This window comes from Pogona vitticeps, chromosome 15 (genome assembly GCF_051106095.1).
Source record: "Pogona vitticeps strain Pit_001003342236 chromosome 15, PviZW2.1, whole genome shotgun sequence".
Classification (NCBI taxonomy): domain Eukaryota; kingdom Metazoa; phylum Chordata; class Lepidosauria; order Squamata; family Agamidae; genus Pogona; species Pogona vitticeps.
In genome coordinates this window covers 5,401,720-5,417,823 of record NC_135797.1, presented here as the reverse complement: position 1 = coordinate 5,417,823, position 16,104 = coordinate 5,401,720, and the positions used below count along the sequence as shown (strand labels likewise).

General features: G+C 47.3%; 2 protein-coding genes and 1 non-coding gene across 3 annotated transcripts; 1 reads left to right on the top strand and 2 right to left on the bottom strand.

The window, feature by feature from the left end:
* Positions 1 to 2,018: 2,018 nt before the first annotated feature.
* On the bottom strand, positions 2,019 to 7,077 carry INTS5 (integrator complex subunit 5). The gene is made up of 2 exons (XM_020797461.3): positions 6,863 to 7,077; positions 2,019 to 4,963 (listed from the first exon to the last, which is right to left on the bottom strand). The coding sequence occupies exons 1-2, from the start codon at positions 6,949 to 6,951 to the stop codon at positions 2,158 to 2,160; spliced, it is 2,895 nt and encodes a 964-aa protein (XP_020653120.3). The 5' UTR covers positions 6,952 to 7,077; the 3' UTR covers positions 2,019 to 2,157.
* Positions 7,078 to 10,341: 3,264 nt separating this feature from the next.
* Positions 10,342 to 13,105, bottom strand: C15H11orf98 (chromosome 15 C11orf98 homolog). The gene is made up of 4 exons (XM_020797392.3): positions 12,956 to 13,105; positions 11,944 to 12,068; positions 11,077 to 11,174; positions 10,342 to 10,886 (listed from the first exon to the last, which is right to left on the bottom strand). The coding sequence occupies exons 1-4, from the start codon at positions 12,992 to 12,994 to the stop codon at positions 10,756 to 10,758; spliced, it is 393 nt and encodes a 130-aa protein (XP_020653051.3). The 5' UTR covers positions 12,995 to 13,105; the 3' UTR covers positions 10,342 to 10,755.
* A 536-nt stretch (positions 13,106 to 13,641) lies between these two features.
* LOC140702881 (small nucleolar RNA SNORA57) lies at positions 13,642 to 13,782 on the top strand. Its single transcript, XR_012082156.2, has one exon. It is a non-coding gene; the product is annotated as a small nucleolar RNA SNORA57 (small nucleolar RNA).
* The last annotated feature ends 2,322 nt before the right edge of the window (positions 13,783 to 16,104 follow it).

Sequence of the window (16,104 nt, the reverse complement as noted above, 5' to 3'; positions counted from 1 at the left end):
TCTTTTAATTGCAGGCGACTCCAATGCTAGAATAGGGCCAAGCAATCATGCTTTACCCTCCACCTAAACTGGAGTTTTGATGAGCAAAGTCTTCCCTGGTTTCTTTCTATAAAATCTTCTAAGACCTCTTTTTCAATAACTATGCTCTCCCTTTGATTGACATACATCTACATTATAATTTAACCATCCTCAATGGTTTTGCCAAACAAGACATTCCAGGAGAATTTACCCAAGTTTCTATAAGGGGTTCAAGCATTATTGACTATATCCTAGTTTCTCCACCTCTTCTCTCCTTTCTCTCTGTCTTTTTGATTGGTAATCATACAGATAGTGACCACCTTCCTATTATGTTATCTTTCTCTTTCTCTTTATTCTTATCTCTTCACCACCTGGCCAATCTTCTTCCCGGATCAGATGGTCTCCTATTTCTGGACAAGTGGCCCATGACTGGTCCTGCTTACCTGAAATTTTATATTAAAAAAATCAGAACTGATGGCCTCTAGCACTCCAGCTATGGCCATCCTGAACTATAATCTACTCATTGAAACCTTAATATCTTTACTTCGATCCCCAAACCCACCTCACCCCACTACCCACTCTCACTCTTAAGAGCACCTTAATGATTTTGTACTTCCTCATTAATGTTGATTGTGTCCATTTCGCCTGAGTATCTGCATAACCCAATTAAAAACATGGCTGTTTATTCAGGCCTTCCCTCCAGCCAACTCTTGATTTTTTCTTACTTTTCCTTTTTATCTTTACTGCTGTTCTTGTTTGATTATTATGTATTTGTCTATGTTTTATTATTTGATTTTATATTTGGAAGCCGCCTAGAGTGGTCCGGTGGGCCAGATAGGCGGGGTATAAATTAAATAAATAAATAAATAAATAAATAAATAAATAAATAAATAAATAAATTAAAACTTTCCTGCCTCCCAGGTGTATGCAAATCTAATTGGCTTTCCTATTTACCATATTAGGGCCAGAGATAGAATCAGAGAATTTGAGAATTTCATGCGAAGTCTAATTATATACAAATACGGAGAAAATGAGACCTAAAAACTATAACAGCACTCCCATAAAAAGTATTTAGGGATGACACGACACTCTGCCTCGCAGAAAAATATTAATTGAAACATGCTAAAGTTTATGTTGTACACTTACGTAGAGGTCATCACTTCTTGTCTCTGCTTTGGTATTAAACTGCCTTTTCATAAGATTCCCAATTGTGGAAAGGTGTCCCTACCCTTTACAACCACTATCAGAGGTTTCACTCTATACCCTAAGATAATGGATTCCTAGGAGTGCTTGTTTACTTCCTCTCTTGTAGAGATGAATCACTAAGCCTTTTAAAAAATTTCTTCAGCCATTTTGGTTTGTTTTAATATTCGACTTGTTGCTATCAATGATTTCAGCCAGTTTCTAAAAACATATGAAGAAATAAAATTATTTTCTCTCGAGCTAGCATCAAGGAACGTGTTCCAAGACAGCCTTTGGAGCCCCTGGCTGATTCTCAGCAGTACCTCTCATGATCTGGAGACTATATTTTTGTTAACGCAGCCTAAAATGGCACTTGCCTATTTTGCAGCCACATAACACAGTTGGCTCATGTTCAACATTTGATCTACAAACCAATCCTTACATAGTGCTGCCTGATGCAACTGTATCAGCTAACAGGGATCCCTCCTCATATGATGCACAATGGCATGGACGATATTTTATTTAATTATGTTCACGTCTGGCATTAACGAAAGGATTTGACACATTTCCATACAAACTCATCCCCTACTTTCAACAGGTTGGGATTTCTCCACAAAACCAGGCCACAAACCCATCTGCCTACATTTCACTCCTGAGTTTGCAAGACTTTCCGCTTGCGGTCTTCCACGAGTTGAACTACAGACATCCGCTGGACTTATTTTTAGTTTTTCTTAAGAAAAAAAGCAGAGATATCACCTGCAACCTCCCCCTTTCTTAGGGACTTCTCCTGCTGCTGCTACGCAACCACACATACCACTCCATGGCTCTCTATCAGTCTACATCTTTTTATTTTCTTCTTTTTAAATTGAGGGGTTTTTTTCCAAAAGAAGAATCATCATGCCTCTAAGAGGGTCCAAGAAGGCCTGGCACTGGTTGAATGGGATGAGAAACAGGAGGTTAGGTGTGGAATCGCCCAGAAAGCAGCCCCAGGCGATCAATGTTCTTATGCAGGACGCTGTGTAAGACATAAAGGTATTTGCCAACGTCAACGTCTCTGGAAAAGTCTCGGAAGAAGAGGCCCGTGTCGGCGTCGAACGAGAACTTCTGCGGCAAGGGGCTGTTGTCGCGCATGTAGTCCCAGACGCTCAGCAGCAAGAGATGCACCTCGAAGGGGGCCAGCTGGTCGAAGATCTCGTGCATGTTGCTGAGGAGAGGTGGGAGCAGGTGCCCTTCCCCCATGCAGGCCACGAGGGCGCAGGACGCCTGCAAGTGCCAGGGCGAGCTGGTGGTGTCGTTCTCCCGCGAAGCCTCCCAGTGGGCCATGAGGGTGGCCATGAGGCCGCGGAGGAGCACTGAGCAGTAACACAACGCCGGCCGCCCCGAGGCCACCAGGCTCAGCAGCTGGAAGAGCAGAGGGTTGTCCCGGAAGGAGCGCTCGATCTGGAGGTCCCGCTCCACCGTGTTGCGAGTGTGCTCCTCCGGGGGCCAAGCCAGCTCGCTGTTGGTGACGTCCGGGCAGACGGTATCCACCAGGACGACGGCCACCGTCTTGGCGGCCTCGGGGCCGACGGCACCGCGCCGGGAGGGCTCCGGGCCGCAGCGCCCGGCCCCACAGCACTGCAGGAGCAAGCTCAGGAAAGTCTGGACATTCTGGGAGATCTCCTCCGGTTCGTGGCGGTGGGGGGCGTGGGGGGGCTTCAGACCCTTGCCAATCACCCCGGCGTGGAAGACAGACCACACACTGCCGGAGAAATTCACTGCGGCCGTAAAACGCCTGTTGATGTCCAGCAGGGAGACGCTGGCGCCTTCCAGCCTGGCATCGTTCCTGACAGAGGGTGGCTGGGCCGTTCCACCAAAGAGCTCGGTGTTGCCCGGGTGCAGGGCGCCTTCCACCAGGTATTGTAGGATCGCTTTGCTGGCCATGGGGGACGCCCTGCTGAGGCAGCCCAGGAGGCGGCTCCCGTAGCTGATCCCCGTGGGATACTGGCAACGCAGCACCAGGAAGAAATGGTGGACCGCAGAACGGATGAGGAAGAGGAGATGAGCCGGCCGGATGGCCTTTGGCATGGGGCAGACCGAGAGCAGCAGAGAGGCTGCTTGGGCCACCTCGGGATTGTGGTGCAGCAGAAGCTGGCCAAAGTCGTACACGTGGGAGGAGACCGCTTGGCCGAGCTGCTGGCCCATCGAGGCCGGGCCTTCGCCCTCCCACTGCATGATCAAGGCCAGGTTCTGGAACAGCTGGGCCATGTGCGGCTCAGAAAGAGCCCCAGCATGGATCTGACAGATGCACTTCTTCATCGTCGCCGGCAGCAGGCCGCTCATGCAAGAGCTGAGCACGGCGTAGAGCTGGGTGGCTAAACTGAGCTCCTCTTGGCTCCTAGCCAGCGTCAGCAGGTAGAACAGGGCCTCGCCGGCGCAGCTGGGGGTGCAGTAAACGGACAGCAGGACCAGCAGCTGGTGCTGCCACAAGAACCGCTTCCTCTCCAACTGCAGCGCCTCCACGCACAGCTCGCGCACGTGGCCTTTCAGCTCGTCCAGAAATGGGACCACTCGGGGCGGGGCCTCCGCCAAGCTGGCCGAGCCCCGATTGTACACCAGTTTCTGTAAGTTGAGGAGGAGAAGCTGAATGATGCGATCGCAGGCTTCCCGCACGCTGTCGTGGACGGCCAGGCCCGGGGTGGTGATGACAGAGGCCGGCATGGCCGTGTTGATGAGGAACTGGAGAGTCCGGTAAGCGCCTCCGGACGTCTGGCAGATGAGATGCACCACGATGCTGACCATGTTTTCCAGGTCCTCCCGAGGCAGGGAAGCAAAGTGCTGGTGCAGTTGGTTGAGGACGCTGGGTTTTAAGGAATCCACCAGTTCGGCCGAGATGGTGCCCAGCAGAGTGGGGGACATGACCGCCAGCTGGAGTAAGAAAGGCACTGTCGCTTTCTGCTGCTGGTCCCAGGCAGGGCCCAGACTCCCGTGGAACATGCGCAACAACTCCTGCTTGATGCTCTCCGAGTGGCGAGAGGCCAGGTGACCCAAAATGCCCACAACCGAGGCAATTTTGGGCACCCTCTTGTCAGCTGCTGTGGCGCTCGGGAAAAGGAGGAGATCAGCGGAGGCTGAGCCGTGCATGCAGAAATCCTTCAGCCCGCAGGAAAGCACCCGGTTGATGATGGTGTTGGGGAAGGAGGAGCCGATGTGGGCCACCACCCAGTCAAAATGAGGGGAGTGCTGGACGGACGTGTCAAGGAGGGCATCCACGCAGGCATCCGGGCAGCTGTTGATCATGGAGGAGAGGCACTGGGTGTAGATCTCCATCAGTGTCCGTGTGGCCTTGCAGGACATCCATAGCTGCAGGAGTTCATTGAGGCTGCTGGCGTGGGGGACCCCGTGGCGCCCGGCATATTTGCTACTCAGCTGCCCCATCAGATCGATGGACCAAGTGGACACCAAGGCCGCCCAGGCCTTGGGATCCATGCGGACAAAGTCGGAGAGCACGGCCTGGATTTCCTGCACCACATCGTCCAGGTTGGGGCCCTGGGAGCGGATGGAGCCCATGCCGTTCTCGCTGCTCTCAAGATCCATCAAGTAGGTGCACACGTACTCGTCAAAGACGCCGCGGAGGTGATCCAGGACAGCGCCGCGGGCAGGGGGCAGGTTGCGCAGCAGTAAAATTGCGCATCTGGCATGCTCTTTAATGGTGAGCTTGTTGCCGTGTACAGGGTCCACTCCACTCAGGAAGGCCTTGATCTCCTGAGCAAGTTCTTGGGCACTGCAAGAAAAAGAGAGAGAGAGAAAAAGATGATGTCAACCCCAAAGCAGGGGAAGTTCTGGTGGGAAGTAAAATGAAATGCTGAGAAAAAAAAATCACCTCATAGCGATTTTCCTTTGTTTACCCTGTCAGAAATAAGCTTCTCCATGAAGCAACCCCTCTGTTACTAGATTCAAAGGCATTGGGGTTGTTTTGTTCCATTTATATCCTGCCTATCCTTCCGTAAGCTCATGGTGGCATATGTGATGCTCTTTTTAATCATGACAACCTTGAAGGGTAGGCCATGCTGAAAGAACATGTGACTGGCCTAGCACTCCAGCTGCAAGCTGGGGGTAATCAAATGCACCAAACATTATAACAGGGAACCAAATTATGATGTGTTCTAATAGACAGCATTTAGTTTCCTTTAGTTCTGATTAGTACCAGATTAGGTTCCAGAAAGAGCCAGCTGTTGGTACTAGAACAGATTCACAAGCCCAACAGCAGCATTCACAGTTTCTGCATAAAACGCTATGTACATTAACAGTAGCAACAATACCATAAGCTGTGGCAAGTGCAAGTAAATGAAAATACAGCGTATTTTGCTGCATGAGGCAAAACAGGAAATGGTGCCCTGCTCCTTTCCAGTTTTAGATACACATTATCTAAACTCAGCCCAGTTACTTGGCTTATACATCAGAATATGCCACAAGCCCCTCTCTCCCTGCCTAGCAATAGACATTCAATAGTGGTGAAGTACATCATTGGCAGTGGCCGAGCTTCATACCCCAAATCTGCCACCTGAGGCAGCTGCCTCTCTCCCCACAGTGTTAGGGCTGTTGATGGCTTTCCCTGTCGGTTGTTGTTATGTGTTGCCACGTTGCCTCCGACTTATGGCAATCCTGTGAATGAGTGCTCTCAAAAATATCCAGTCCTCAACAGCCCTGGTAAACTCAAGGGGGTGGTTTCCTCGAGAGAGTGAGTCCATCTCGTATTTGGTCTTCCTCTTTTCCTGCTCCCTTCCACCTTTCCCAGCCTTATGATCTTTTTTCAGGGAATCCTGCCTTTTCGTGAGATGCCGAAAGTAGGACAGCCTCAATTTCCACATTTCTGCCTCCCTTCCCTTTTCCACCTCACACATTAGATTGTAAACTCTTTGGAGAAGTAAGTCTGCTTCATGCCACTTCTGACTTAAGGCACACGTAATAAAGAGCCTTCTATGTATGTGAGACACTCAAGAAGCGACTTAACACTGCTGCCTCCCAGTCCTAACTCCCCACACCCTATCCAGTACACCACACCATGGCTTCTCACGGGTAAATATCTATCTATCTATCTATCTATCTATCTATCTATCTATCTATCTATCTATCTATCTATCTATCTATCTATCTATCTATCTATCTATCTATCTATCTATCTAAAACATTTTCCCTCGCTTTTCTCCTTGAAAAGGACCTAAGGCAGCTTAAAACAACGAAATACAATATTTAAAGTGGAAAACAACAGGGGCTAACTTCATCAAAAGATAATATTTAAAACCAGGGGCAATGAATAAGGAGGCATCTTTCATCAATGGACAGGCAACATTAAGGCAAAGATCAGTAAGTATACTAGAGTTATTCAATCAACTGGGTCTCAGGAGGCAGTGACTCACTAAATCCCCACAGATTCAACAGGTTGACCCCTTTACTCTGCTAAGGCAACAGGTTTCAGCCAGGAATCCTCACCAGAGCAGATACTTTTGCAAACTTTTTCATCCTAGGGAGGGAAGAGTCCGGATAGCGCTGGGAAGGGCCCCAGTCCCGGTTTACCAGCCCCAGAGCCTGCCAAGATCCAGTAAAAGGTGGCGGTTTCTAACCCAGGGGGTGGTGGGGAGAGCCCTCCCAACCCCCCTAAAAGAGGAGAGAGGTCCAGTACCTGAGCGATGGAGGGCCAGCTGCTGGCTTGGGGCTGGGGGTGGACCCTGTAGGCCCTCCCACCCCCGGAGGATCACACAGAGCGGACATGCCGGCCGTGGGAAGGGAGGGGAGAAAAATTGGAGAAGCACAAATCCTCCTTTTTTTAAAAAAAAATTGCTTCCCCCCAACAACTTCTTCCGCGCCTGCGCACGCGGGAGAATGAATGGGGGAAGATGAAAAGCAGCGCACGAGAGGGGTTCCCGGAAATAGGGCCCGTGCGGATGCGGAGAACTCCGTCGCCAACGTTCCTACACGATAGGGCTCCTAAGGTGGGACTTGATTTCTAATAGCCCTAATAGAGTTTTCCAGATAAATTAAAGTCTTTCAGGAGTGGTTTTACCAGCTCCTCGTTGCCCACTGGGTTCCCATGGCCGAGAAAGGATTTTAAACCAGATTTCCTGGGTCCTAGTCCATCATGCAGTTCAGGAGGGCTTCTCCCCACATACATGGATGTGGGAAATTTAAAAAAGACATACTGTACTGTATCCAGCACTCTAGTGTTGGAAGTCAGCCTGTTTGTCCGTTTGCTGTTGATCTGTTCATGACTGTAAATCATGGAACATTTTTTATTCTTTCTCCTGCAAATGTCTCAAGAGTGAGTAATTGAGAACTTAAGGGCCAGGTAATGAGAAAGGGGTGGACTATCTGGGGAATTTGAAGCTATTCTCCTCTATGAGTCTTTCTTGGTATTTCTACTTCATAGCAAAAAGTAATTTTACCCGAAATTAAAAACTGCAACATCAAATACCATTATTATTATTTTTTACTTCAGGATCATGGACATCATCCATAATAAAATATATAATTCTTGAGAGAAAGGGAAAAAATGCCCTATCCAGAAAGACCACAGAAGTTGGGTAAATAAATGAGTTTCAGTGCCTCTCTAAAGAATGAAGCTTCTTTACATAAGATATGCATTAATAAGCCAGTTTCCTGTCATATTTTAAGGCTATAAAATGGTTCTTTCTGTTGACAGACTTTGACCTCTGTTAAAACAGCTCTTAGTTTTAACAGCCGGGTCTATCTTGCATAAATCTTATCACCTTAGCAAAGATCAGCTAACTTAACAGCTTGATACTCCTATTTCTGTATTAATGAACCGTTGTCACTGTATCTCCACCCGGATATGACTCTCACCAGCACAGAATAAATATAAAGGACATGTATTTGCACTCTTTATGTCTGATAAAGTTGATCTCCATCAATAAAAGATCACACTGAAAGAAATGTCAGTCTTTAACATGTGTTGAAATAACTTGATTTTCTTCTCGTTCTTTTTTTTTCTTTCTCCCCTTGTATTTTGCCAACATCCCATCCTATTTTTCTGTCTCAGGGCTGAAGAATCTGTGTCTCTCTAGCTGTTGTGAAATGTCACTTCACATTCACCCTTGACAGCCTATCTAGTGGTGAGGGTAACAGGAGAAGTACGTCATCCGCATCCAATCTCAAAGCAAAAGCAAAGTGTGCTGCTTATATACTGCCCTTTAAAGCACTCTCTGGGCGGTTTACAATCACATTGCCCACCCGTCCTTCCACAAGCTAAATAGTTTACCAATCTTTGAAAGATGGAAGGCTGAGTCAACCTGTAAGGTAAAGGTAAAGGTTCCCCTTGACAATTTTTGTCCAGTCGTGTTCGACTCTAAAGGGCGGTGCTCATCCCCATTTCTAAGCCATAGAGCCAGCGTTTTTGTCCGAAGACAATCTTCCGTGGTCACATGGCCAGTGCGACTTAGACACGGAACACTATTACCTTCCCACCAAGGTGATCCCTATTGATCTACTTGCATTTGCATGCTTTTGAACTGCTAGGTTGGCGGGAGCTGGGACAAGCGATGGGCGCTCACTCTATTGCGTGGATTCGATCTTACGACTGCTGGTCTTTTGACCCTGCAGCACAGGCTTCTGCGGTTTAGCCCACAGCGCCACCATGTCCCTAAGACGTGGTCAACCTGTACTGTAAGAAGGGAACAAATGCCTAAAAAAGAGGTGCTTTGTAAGGAAGACTCAACGTTCCTTAGAGATAAGCTGCTCTGCGCATGGGTAACTGTGCTTTGCTGAGATGTGAGAAATTGTAACCAATGCATATATTCCTCAAGGACCAATGAACTGCTGCACTTTTATTGTTTAGAACTGTATAAAAACTTTAACCCTGTTGATCTCCCCTCCCTCCTGGGCACCCCGAGTGTGCACTTATTTTACCTGAATGAACCTGTTGCCCTTTCCTCCAAGAAACTGTCCGCTTATTTTATTGCTCAAGACTTGGCTTCATAGAATTAGCAAAGATATCGAGTGCTGGGAGTAACAAACCTTGAGCAGACTACTTGAGCTGGTCGGGATCAAACTCAGGTTGTGAGCAGAATCTTGACTGCAGTACTTGCGGTTTAATCACCGGGTCTCAAGGCTCTCCATCCCTTATTGTCCGGTTCAGTAGAGCCTGCTCTGGCTGGCAGCAGCTCTCCAGGACCTCAAGAAAAGAGTGGCACCTTCCCCAATACTCAGCATTTCTATCAATTTCAAATTGGAAATCCTTCTGCTTGGATGTAGGGGCGACGACATCAAAAGCATGTGACCACCCACGAGCCCTCTCTGGGCGGTTCAGTAGCTTGTGTTCCCACGGGTACACAGCCCCATCCACCCTCAGCGCCAGATTGCACTGATAAATGCTTCTCCTTCCAGGAAGGAGAGAAAGCATTTGGGATTCAGAAGTCCTTGAGGCAAATATGCATCTTGGGACTGTTAGTTTGCACCACGATGCACTTTGAAGATGCCGAAATAAAGCTTTTGACTGGCAAGGAATCTATGCAGGTAGATTACCTGCTCTCTATGCAGCCCATTTATTGCACCTTTCCCACCCTGGCTAAATATATATATATTTCAATCCTGAAAGCAAGGAGGAAGAGACAAAATGTAGAAAGGATGCTATATTCTGGCACGAGAGTGAATCCAGGAAGTTGCATTGCTGGATTAGGTCAAAAAGAGACGTTGTGGCGGATAAAATATTTCCTGAATAGATGAAGTTGTCTTTCCTGTTCTAGCTTTCAGTAGTTTTTGTTCTGGATCCTCAGTCTGTACTTTGGAAAATTCCACTTAAAGGTATAAAAGAGCAACTGCTTGGTTATTTGGGAAGGATCACTTTACACATTTTCTCAGTTAGCCTTTCTCCCACTTTCCAAAGTACAGTAGTCAAGGTTTATGGCGACATCTACTCTGTGTTCTGCTTTGCGACCCCCAACAAGGGGGGGGGGGTCGCAAAGCAGAACACAGAGATCTCAGTTGGTAAATTATTAATTAACCAATTAAATTGATTATTCATAATTAAATTCTAAACTGCCCAGACAATGCTTTAGGCACTATAGAGTACATAAGCAGCGCACTTTGCTTTGTTTTAAACATCTTATAAATCATGAGGGCTTTCTTCCCAAGGATCCTTCCACACAATTGTTCTCAGCACATGTTTATTATGTAGTAAAGCTGGCTGAGCCGCTGCTGCTCCCCCACATCAAACATTCACAAAGTCCACATTGCACAGGCAGAAAGCTCACTGGGCTGACTCTGGGAGGCCCTTTCAAGCTTTAAAGAACTGGCATGGCTTCCGGATATGAGGAATTCAGAGCTGTTTGTCAAGGAAACCGGAAACCAGACAGATATCTAGATTGTGCTGGAGACCTCTCTAATCTGTGTGTTTTAAAAGGAATTTAGACACGTCTTAAGTTTACTGGGCCAAACCCTCTGATACTTCTCATTCTGCAACCTTCGTGCTCAGCTCCTCCACGATCAGCCCCAGAATCTTGCCAAATCCAGGCAGCAAAACAGGTCACGGACTGCCAGGTTTCAGGGTTTGACAGATAGATCTCAGCTCTCTGGCTCAGGTACAGTTCCTGCTTCTACCATTTCTACATCTGGACAGCTTATGGTTTCTTTCTTCTTCTTCTTCTTCTCTTTTCTGCTCTGAGCTGTTTTACTCGGTCCGGGAGAAGCATCAACTGCAAAGAGAGAGATTTAAAACCCATGATCTTGCTTCTATTAATACCTGAAAGCTACTTTCCTTTCTTACCCAAGGGACTTGAGGGTGTCTCTCAAACTTTCTCTATAAAGCGGGCTTTTCTTTATTATTAGTAATAGTCATGTGCCATAAAGCTACATCAGATTCCTAAATTAAAGAAACCCCTTTACCCTGCATCTCCATCTTCTCTTTCGTGGCATGGCGGATCTGTTTCAACAGTTTCCTCCTCTTCTTTCCGGAGAGGGTGATGTTGGCTCGAGCACTGGATCTGGAGAGGAAAGCCCAAGAAGATAATTCAGACATGGCTCTTTCATAGAACAGAACAAAAATACAAGCCAGTCTCTACTGTAAAAAAAGCACTCCCTCTTTCTTGTATAAACCAAACTTGCGCTCCCTTGCTCCAGAACTTGTACCACCCCCCCCATGAACTGTTATGCTTTCCTTCCTTGCTGCAAGGTTGAAGGCTGAACATTTTTGGGCGCCGTGGGGAACTGAACTCCCAACCTCGGGCTCTGGAGATAGAGACCTAAATCACTGATCTAGCCCATAATCTTAGAACAGCAGAGCTGGAAGGGACCATATGGGTCTTTGAGTTGGGATTCAAACTCCCAACCTCTGGCTCAGCAGCCAGATAGCAAATCCACTGAGCTATGCAACAGTTCTATATAATCATCATCATCATCATCATCATCATCATCATGTGTCATCAAGTCAATTCTGACTTATGTTGACCCTTTTTCAGGGTTTTCGTAGAGAATCCTCAGAAGTGCTTTACCCTATCCTTCCTCTAGGGGCACTGTGGGACTGTGCAGCTTGCCCAAGGCCACCCAGGCTGGCTCTTCTCCCTGGAGGCATAGCAGGGACTCGAACTCCGAACCTTAGGCTCTGCAGCCAGACACCTCAACCGCTGAGCTCCCCGGCAGTTCAATATAAAGCACGAAAACAATTTTGCCAATAAGCATATTCTGATTTCTTCACACGCTCTTCTATGGCTCATCTCGGATTCGGCAGAGGAACGAGGCTTAAGCATAACTCACGATCGCTTCTTGAGGTGGTGAACGGTGATCAGCCCCTCGTCCACCACGGCCCCCACGATTCGGTGCTTCTTCCTCTTCTGCTTACTCAGGGTGCGTCGCCTTTTGAAAAGCTTTTTCTGCAGCTCCTGAAATGTACACACAGGCAACACGTTCTCAGATGCATCCTCAAAAGCAAACTGTGCTCTCACTGTGTAACACCGTACACAAAGAGGTGTTACACCTTGATTTTGCTGTTTACAAGAAATGTGTGGCCGTTCAAATACTGCTGAGCCTAGAAATCTCATTTTCTCTCATTACTGGATAGAGCTGATGGGAGTCAGAGGAAGAACATCTGGAACAAATCAATTTCTTTCCACAAAACCTCTGGCTTCAGAACATCAAACTCTTATAAGCAAAACTCTGCTTCAACACTATCTGAACAAAAACCTCTCAACAGCTGGATATTAGCTGACAGATCATTAGCTGATTACTTTAGCTGCTGGGGTTACCTTCGTCATACCAACCTGGAAGTTCGTTACTATTATTAAGAATACCACCAGTTTCCATCTAAATTTTAGCTGTGATCTGAACTTCTGCCAATATGGACACGGTGTTTATAAACCTGTGGCTTGAATATTGAACATTAATCTTTTTTTTTTTACTATTGCAAACCGCCTTGGGCCCCTTATCAGGAGAAAGGCGGCCCTATAAATAAAACAAACAGGAAAAAAACCCAAATTGGACTCCATAAAAATAAATATTTTGACTTAATGTGCTTTTAAATAAGAGGCAGCAATCCATGGAGGATGACAGTAAAAAAAAAAATCAATGTATTACAGGCGCCTCTAGAAAGTACAACCCACGCCCACTCAGCCTCGACCAAAATCCGAGGACTCCTACCACAGTTCTCATCATCCTCAGCCAATGCCAGAGTGATAGGCATTGTGATCCCATAGGCTAGGATGCGGAAACCGGGTTTAAAAGCCCCATATCAATTCTGAAAATGGATAATCATCGATGTTAAATAAATTACCGTCCGCGGCCGATTGATTTTCCCCGTAGGGGCCCCCATGCTGCCACCCACGTGGCGACCCAGCCACCCAGTTCTGTTAACCGCAGAATTTCATTTCCGGGTTAGAAGCCTGTGTCACGTGACTCTCCACTAGCCCCTCCATCCCCGCTCTCACCGTCCAGGAGCCTGCCGGAATCTGATTAGTCGACCCAAAGGGAAAGTGGCCAATCAAAACGGGAGGCGGGCGTGTCTTCGGAGCTCCACGCCCCTTTCGTGTGTGTTATTTTTAGAGCTGCCTCGCGGGGGCGCTCAAGAGGCGTCTGGATGAACTATAAATAGGCGCGCGACGCGCCTCTTTCTTTCTTTTGGAAAGTGGTTTTTTTCACTTCTAGGTAAGGATCTTAAATATTTATTTTAAAAAGCAATTCGGGTGTGGGAAGATACTTGCATTTTTGGGGGAAAGCGTCTTGAATTGTAACGCCCCCAAGACAAAACCCGATTGCAAAGGGTGCATTTAACACGATTTTTTTAATTGGGTTTTTTTTCCAATCGTGTTAAATGCACCCTTTGCATTCGGGTTTTGTCTTGGGGGGTGGAGATTTTTGGCTGCAGCCAGGCGCTGGGGTCTTCAATTTTCCCAAAGCCCCGTGGCTGAGATCGGGACTGGTTTGGGGGGGGGAAAGATGTTGCAGGATTCGAACCGGGGGCCTCCTTTTCTTGGCAGGTCCGGGTCTCACCGTGCCCGGCTCTGTAATGTCCGGAGGCAAAGGGATGCCCACCCAGTGTTCTGTCTTCGGTGCCAGTGGCTTTGCCATCCGCTGGTTCTATCCTCAACCACTGGGACAAAGCCCCGTGTAAAGCCAGGGTTCGTAAACCCATTGAGTCAATGCGATCTGTTGAGCCGGTTGCAAGCCCCCCCTACCGCGTATACCGGAAACCGCGGAAATGTCGAATGTTATACATTGCTTTGTCTCTGGCGCCCTCTAGTGGCTAGCTTTGGTAACTACACCCTGGATGGTTTTTATTCCACAATTTCTAGCAGTGGATAAATGAATCCGTGGATACTGAAGACCAGCTATCAAAAAATTTTAAAGGGGGGGAGGTGTGGTATTCCATGTGTTGCTGAATTCGATTTTCTTTTAGCTGAGCCAAAGGTGGTAACGGTGAGCAGGTTGTCTATGTTTGTTGGACTACAGTTTCCATAATTACCTAAGCTTTGCGGAATGCTGGGGGTTGTAGTCCAAAATGGCACAAATCGGAAGACTAGTAAGAGGAGTTTCTTGCCGTGGGGAGTGGGAGATCCTCTTGGGAGGGGGTTCTGTGGTTGACAGATAGTTTTTTCACCTTTAATGCCACCTCTTTGCAATGCAACCTACATGCTTACATTTCGTTTCTTTCTCTCTTTTGCAGGGTTTTCCACCAGTTACGCCCAGCCTGGAGTCTTAAAGACCGTCGCCCTTCCTCAGCCCATCTTTTAATTTTCCTTTAAATATTCCCATGTCACCATTCGTGGCAGAAGCCTCCTCGAGCCAGTTTGCAAAATAAAATCGCTATATATTTCTCTTTATTTGTTCTCTTAATTTGGTTTCACCTAGTTAGTGGGCTAGATTTTATCCCCATCCTGATGGGGGTTTTCCACATTTTTCTCTCGGTATCCTCATTCCCTGGTCAAACAGGAACCTTGAGTTTCAAAAGAAGGCAATGGGGGAAATGGATGATGATAATCATCATCTTAGAAATGTAGACCTGGAAGGGATGCTCTAGAATAGATGAGGTCCAGCCCATGTCAGGATGCAAAGAGGGGATTTGAAGGCCCAGCCTCTGGCTTTGCCTAAACCACTGACCTGGCGGTGGTTTTTAAATTCATATTTCTTTCCATGTTTTCCTCGTCCCTCCCATGTGGCAGCCAGCTGTCCATTTCAGCACCCTCGCTAACCGCTTCCCGAACTTGGAGATGCAACTATCCTTGGACTACAATTCCCATAGGCCTTACAGAGTACAACATTTGAGAGCTAGTGTGAGAGTCAATGCTTTCTCACATAGGTGGATAGGCCCATTATGAGGCTAACCAATAATGGGCTGCAAACTTTCAAACATCACCACTGGCTGATGGGACCTGGAGTTGGACAAAATGATAAGGTTTACCTGTCTCCAGCTGACCTATAATGTTACAGATTAAAAGCCTTTTTTTTTTGAAGTAACAGCATTGGCTGGATAGGTCAGTGGGTTTGGGTCTCTGGCGACAGAGGTTGGGGGTTGAATTCCCCCACTGGGCCTCCTTGATGTCAGCTGGATTCCTACGGCCCCTTCCAGCTCTAGATATTTCAGAAATTCACTTGAATGGGCCATTAAGAGCCGTTAGCTTTACAAAAGACCTGGTCCTTGTGTGGATGCAGTTTGCCAGCATTTTTGGACACTGGTTGGAGGGGGGGGAGAGAGAGATGGCTACAGGGGCTGTCAGGATGAGCCCCCGGACCAGAAGCAGAGGCCGGCTGTTGGGGGGGGGGCAGTCCCGGCCGAATAGCTGCAACCCACAGGACCAGATTTGAAAAATGGCTGTAATCGCCTTCACCCATATGGCTGAGCCAGGATTTGTTGAGGCCTCTGTAGGTCCATGCATACCTTTTTCCCTTCTCTATGGAGAACTGTTGGAGCTCAGAAAGAAGTGGCTAGAAGACAGGCTTGGGAGATCCGGGTTCGAATTCTCACAGCCATGAAAACGCCTGGGTGCCGTTCGATCAGAAATCAAATACAACAGCGTAAACCCCTCTTGTCTAAAACCTCAACTATAAATTGGAACTAGATGCTCAGTGTATAGAGAACAGTGACAAATTATGACTCCGGAGATTTCAAACTCTTTGGAAGTGTGTAGAACTATTAAAATTCCTTAATATCACACTTACCTGGAAAGGCCAATTAAGAGTTGCAAGTTACTTCCAACTTAACAGCACATAACACACACAACTCTGTGTAGGCTTCCTAGCTGTGTGACCACAGATATTGATGATGATGCTTTAAGGAGATGGCAGCTTGCTGAAATTTACAGCAATGGATTTAACACCAGCATATTTGTTTGGCTGGACTCCGGAACCCACTTTCCCCAAAATAAACGCTTCATTTTCAAGGACAGGTTGAACCCAGATTTAGCCTGTATTTGCAGCAGTTTCTTC

Coding starts and splice junctions, on each gene's coding strand:
- INTS5 (XM_020797461.3), bottom strand. CDS start 6,951: ATGTCCGCTCTGTGTGATCCTCCGGGGGTGGGAGGGCCTACAGGGTCC. Junction 4,964..6,862: donor GCTGGCCCTCCATCGCTCAG/GTACTGGACCTC, acceptor TTTTTCTTGCAG/TGCCCAAGAACTTGCTCAGG.
- C15H11orf98 (XM_020797392.3), bottom strand. CDS start 12,994: ATGGGGGCCCCTACGGGGAAAATCAATCGGCCGCGGACG. Junction 11,175..11,943: donor CACCACCTCAAGAAGCGATC/GTGAGTTATGCT, acceptor TTTCCTCTCCAG/ATCCAGTGCTCGAGCCAACA. Junction 10,887..11,076: donor AGAGAAGATGGAGATGCAGG/GTAAAGGGGTTT, acceptor CTCTCTTTGCAG/TTGATGCTTCTCCCGGACCG.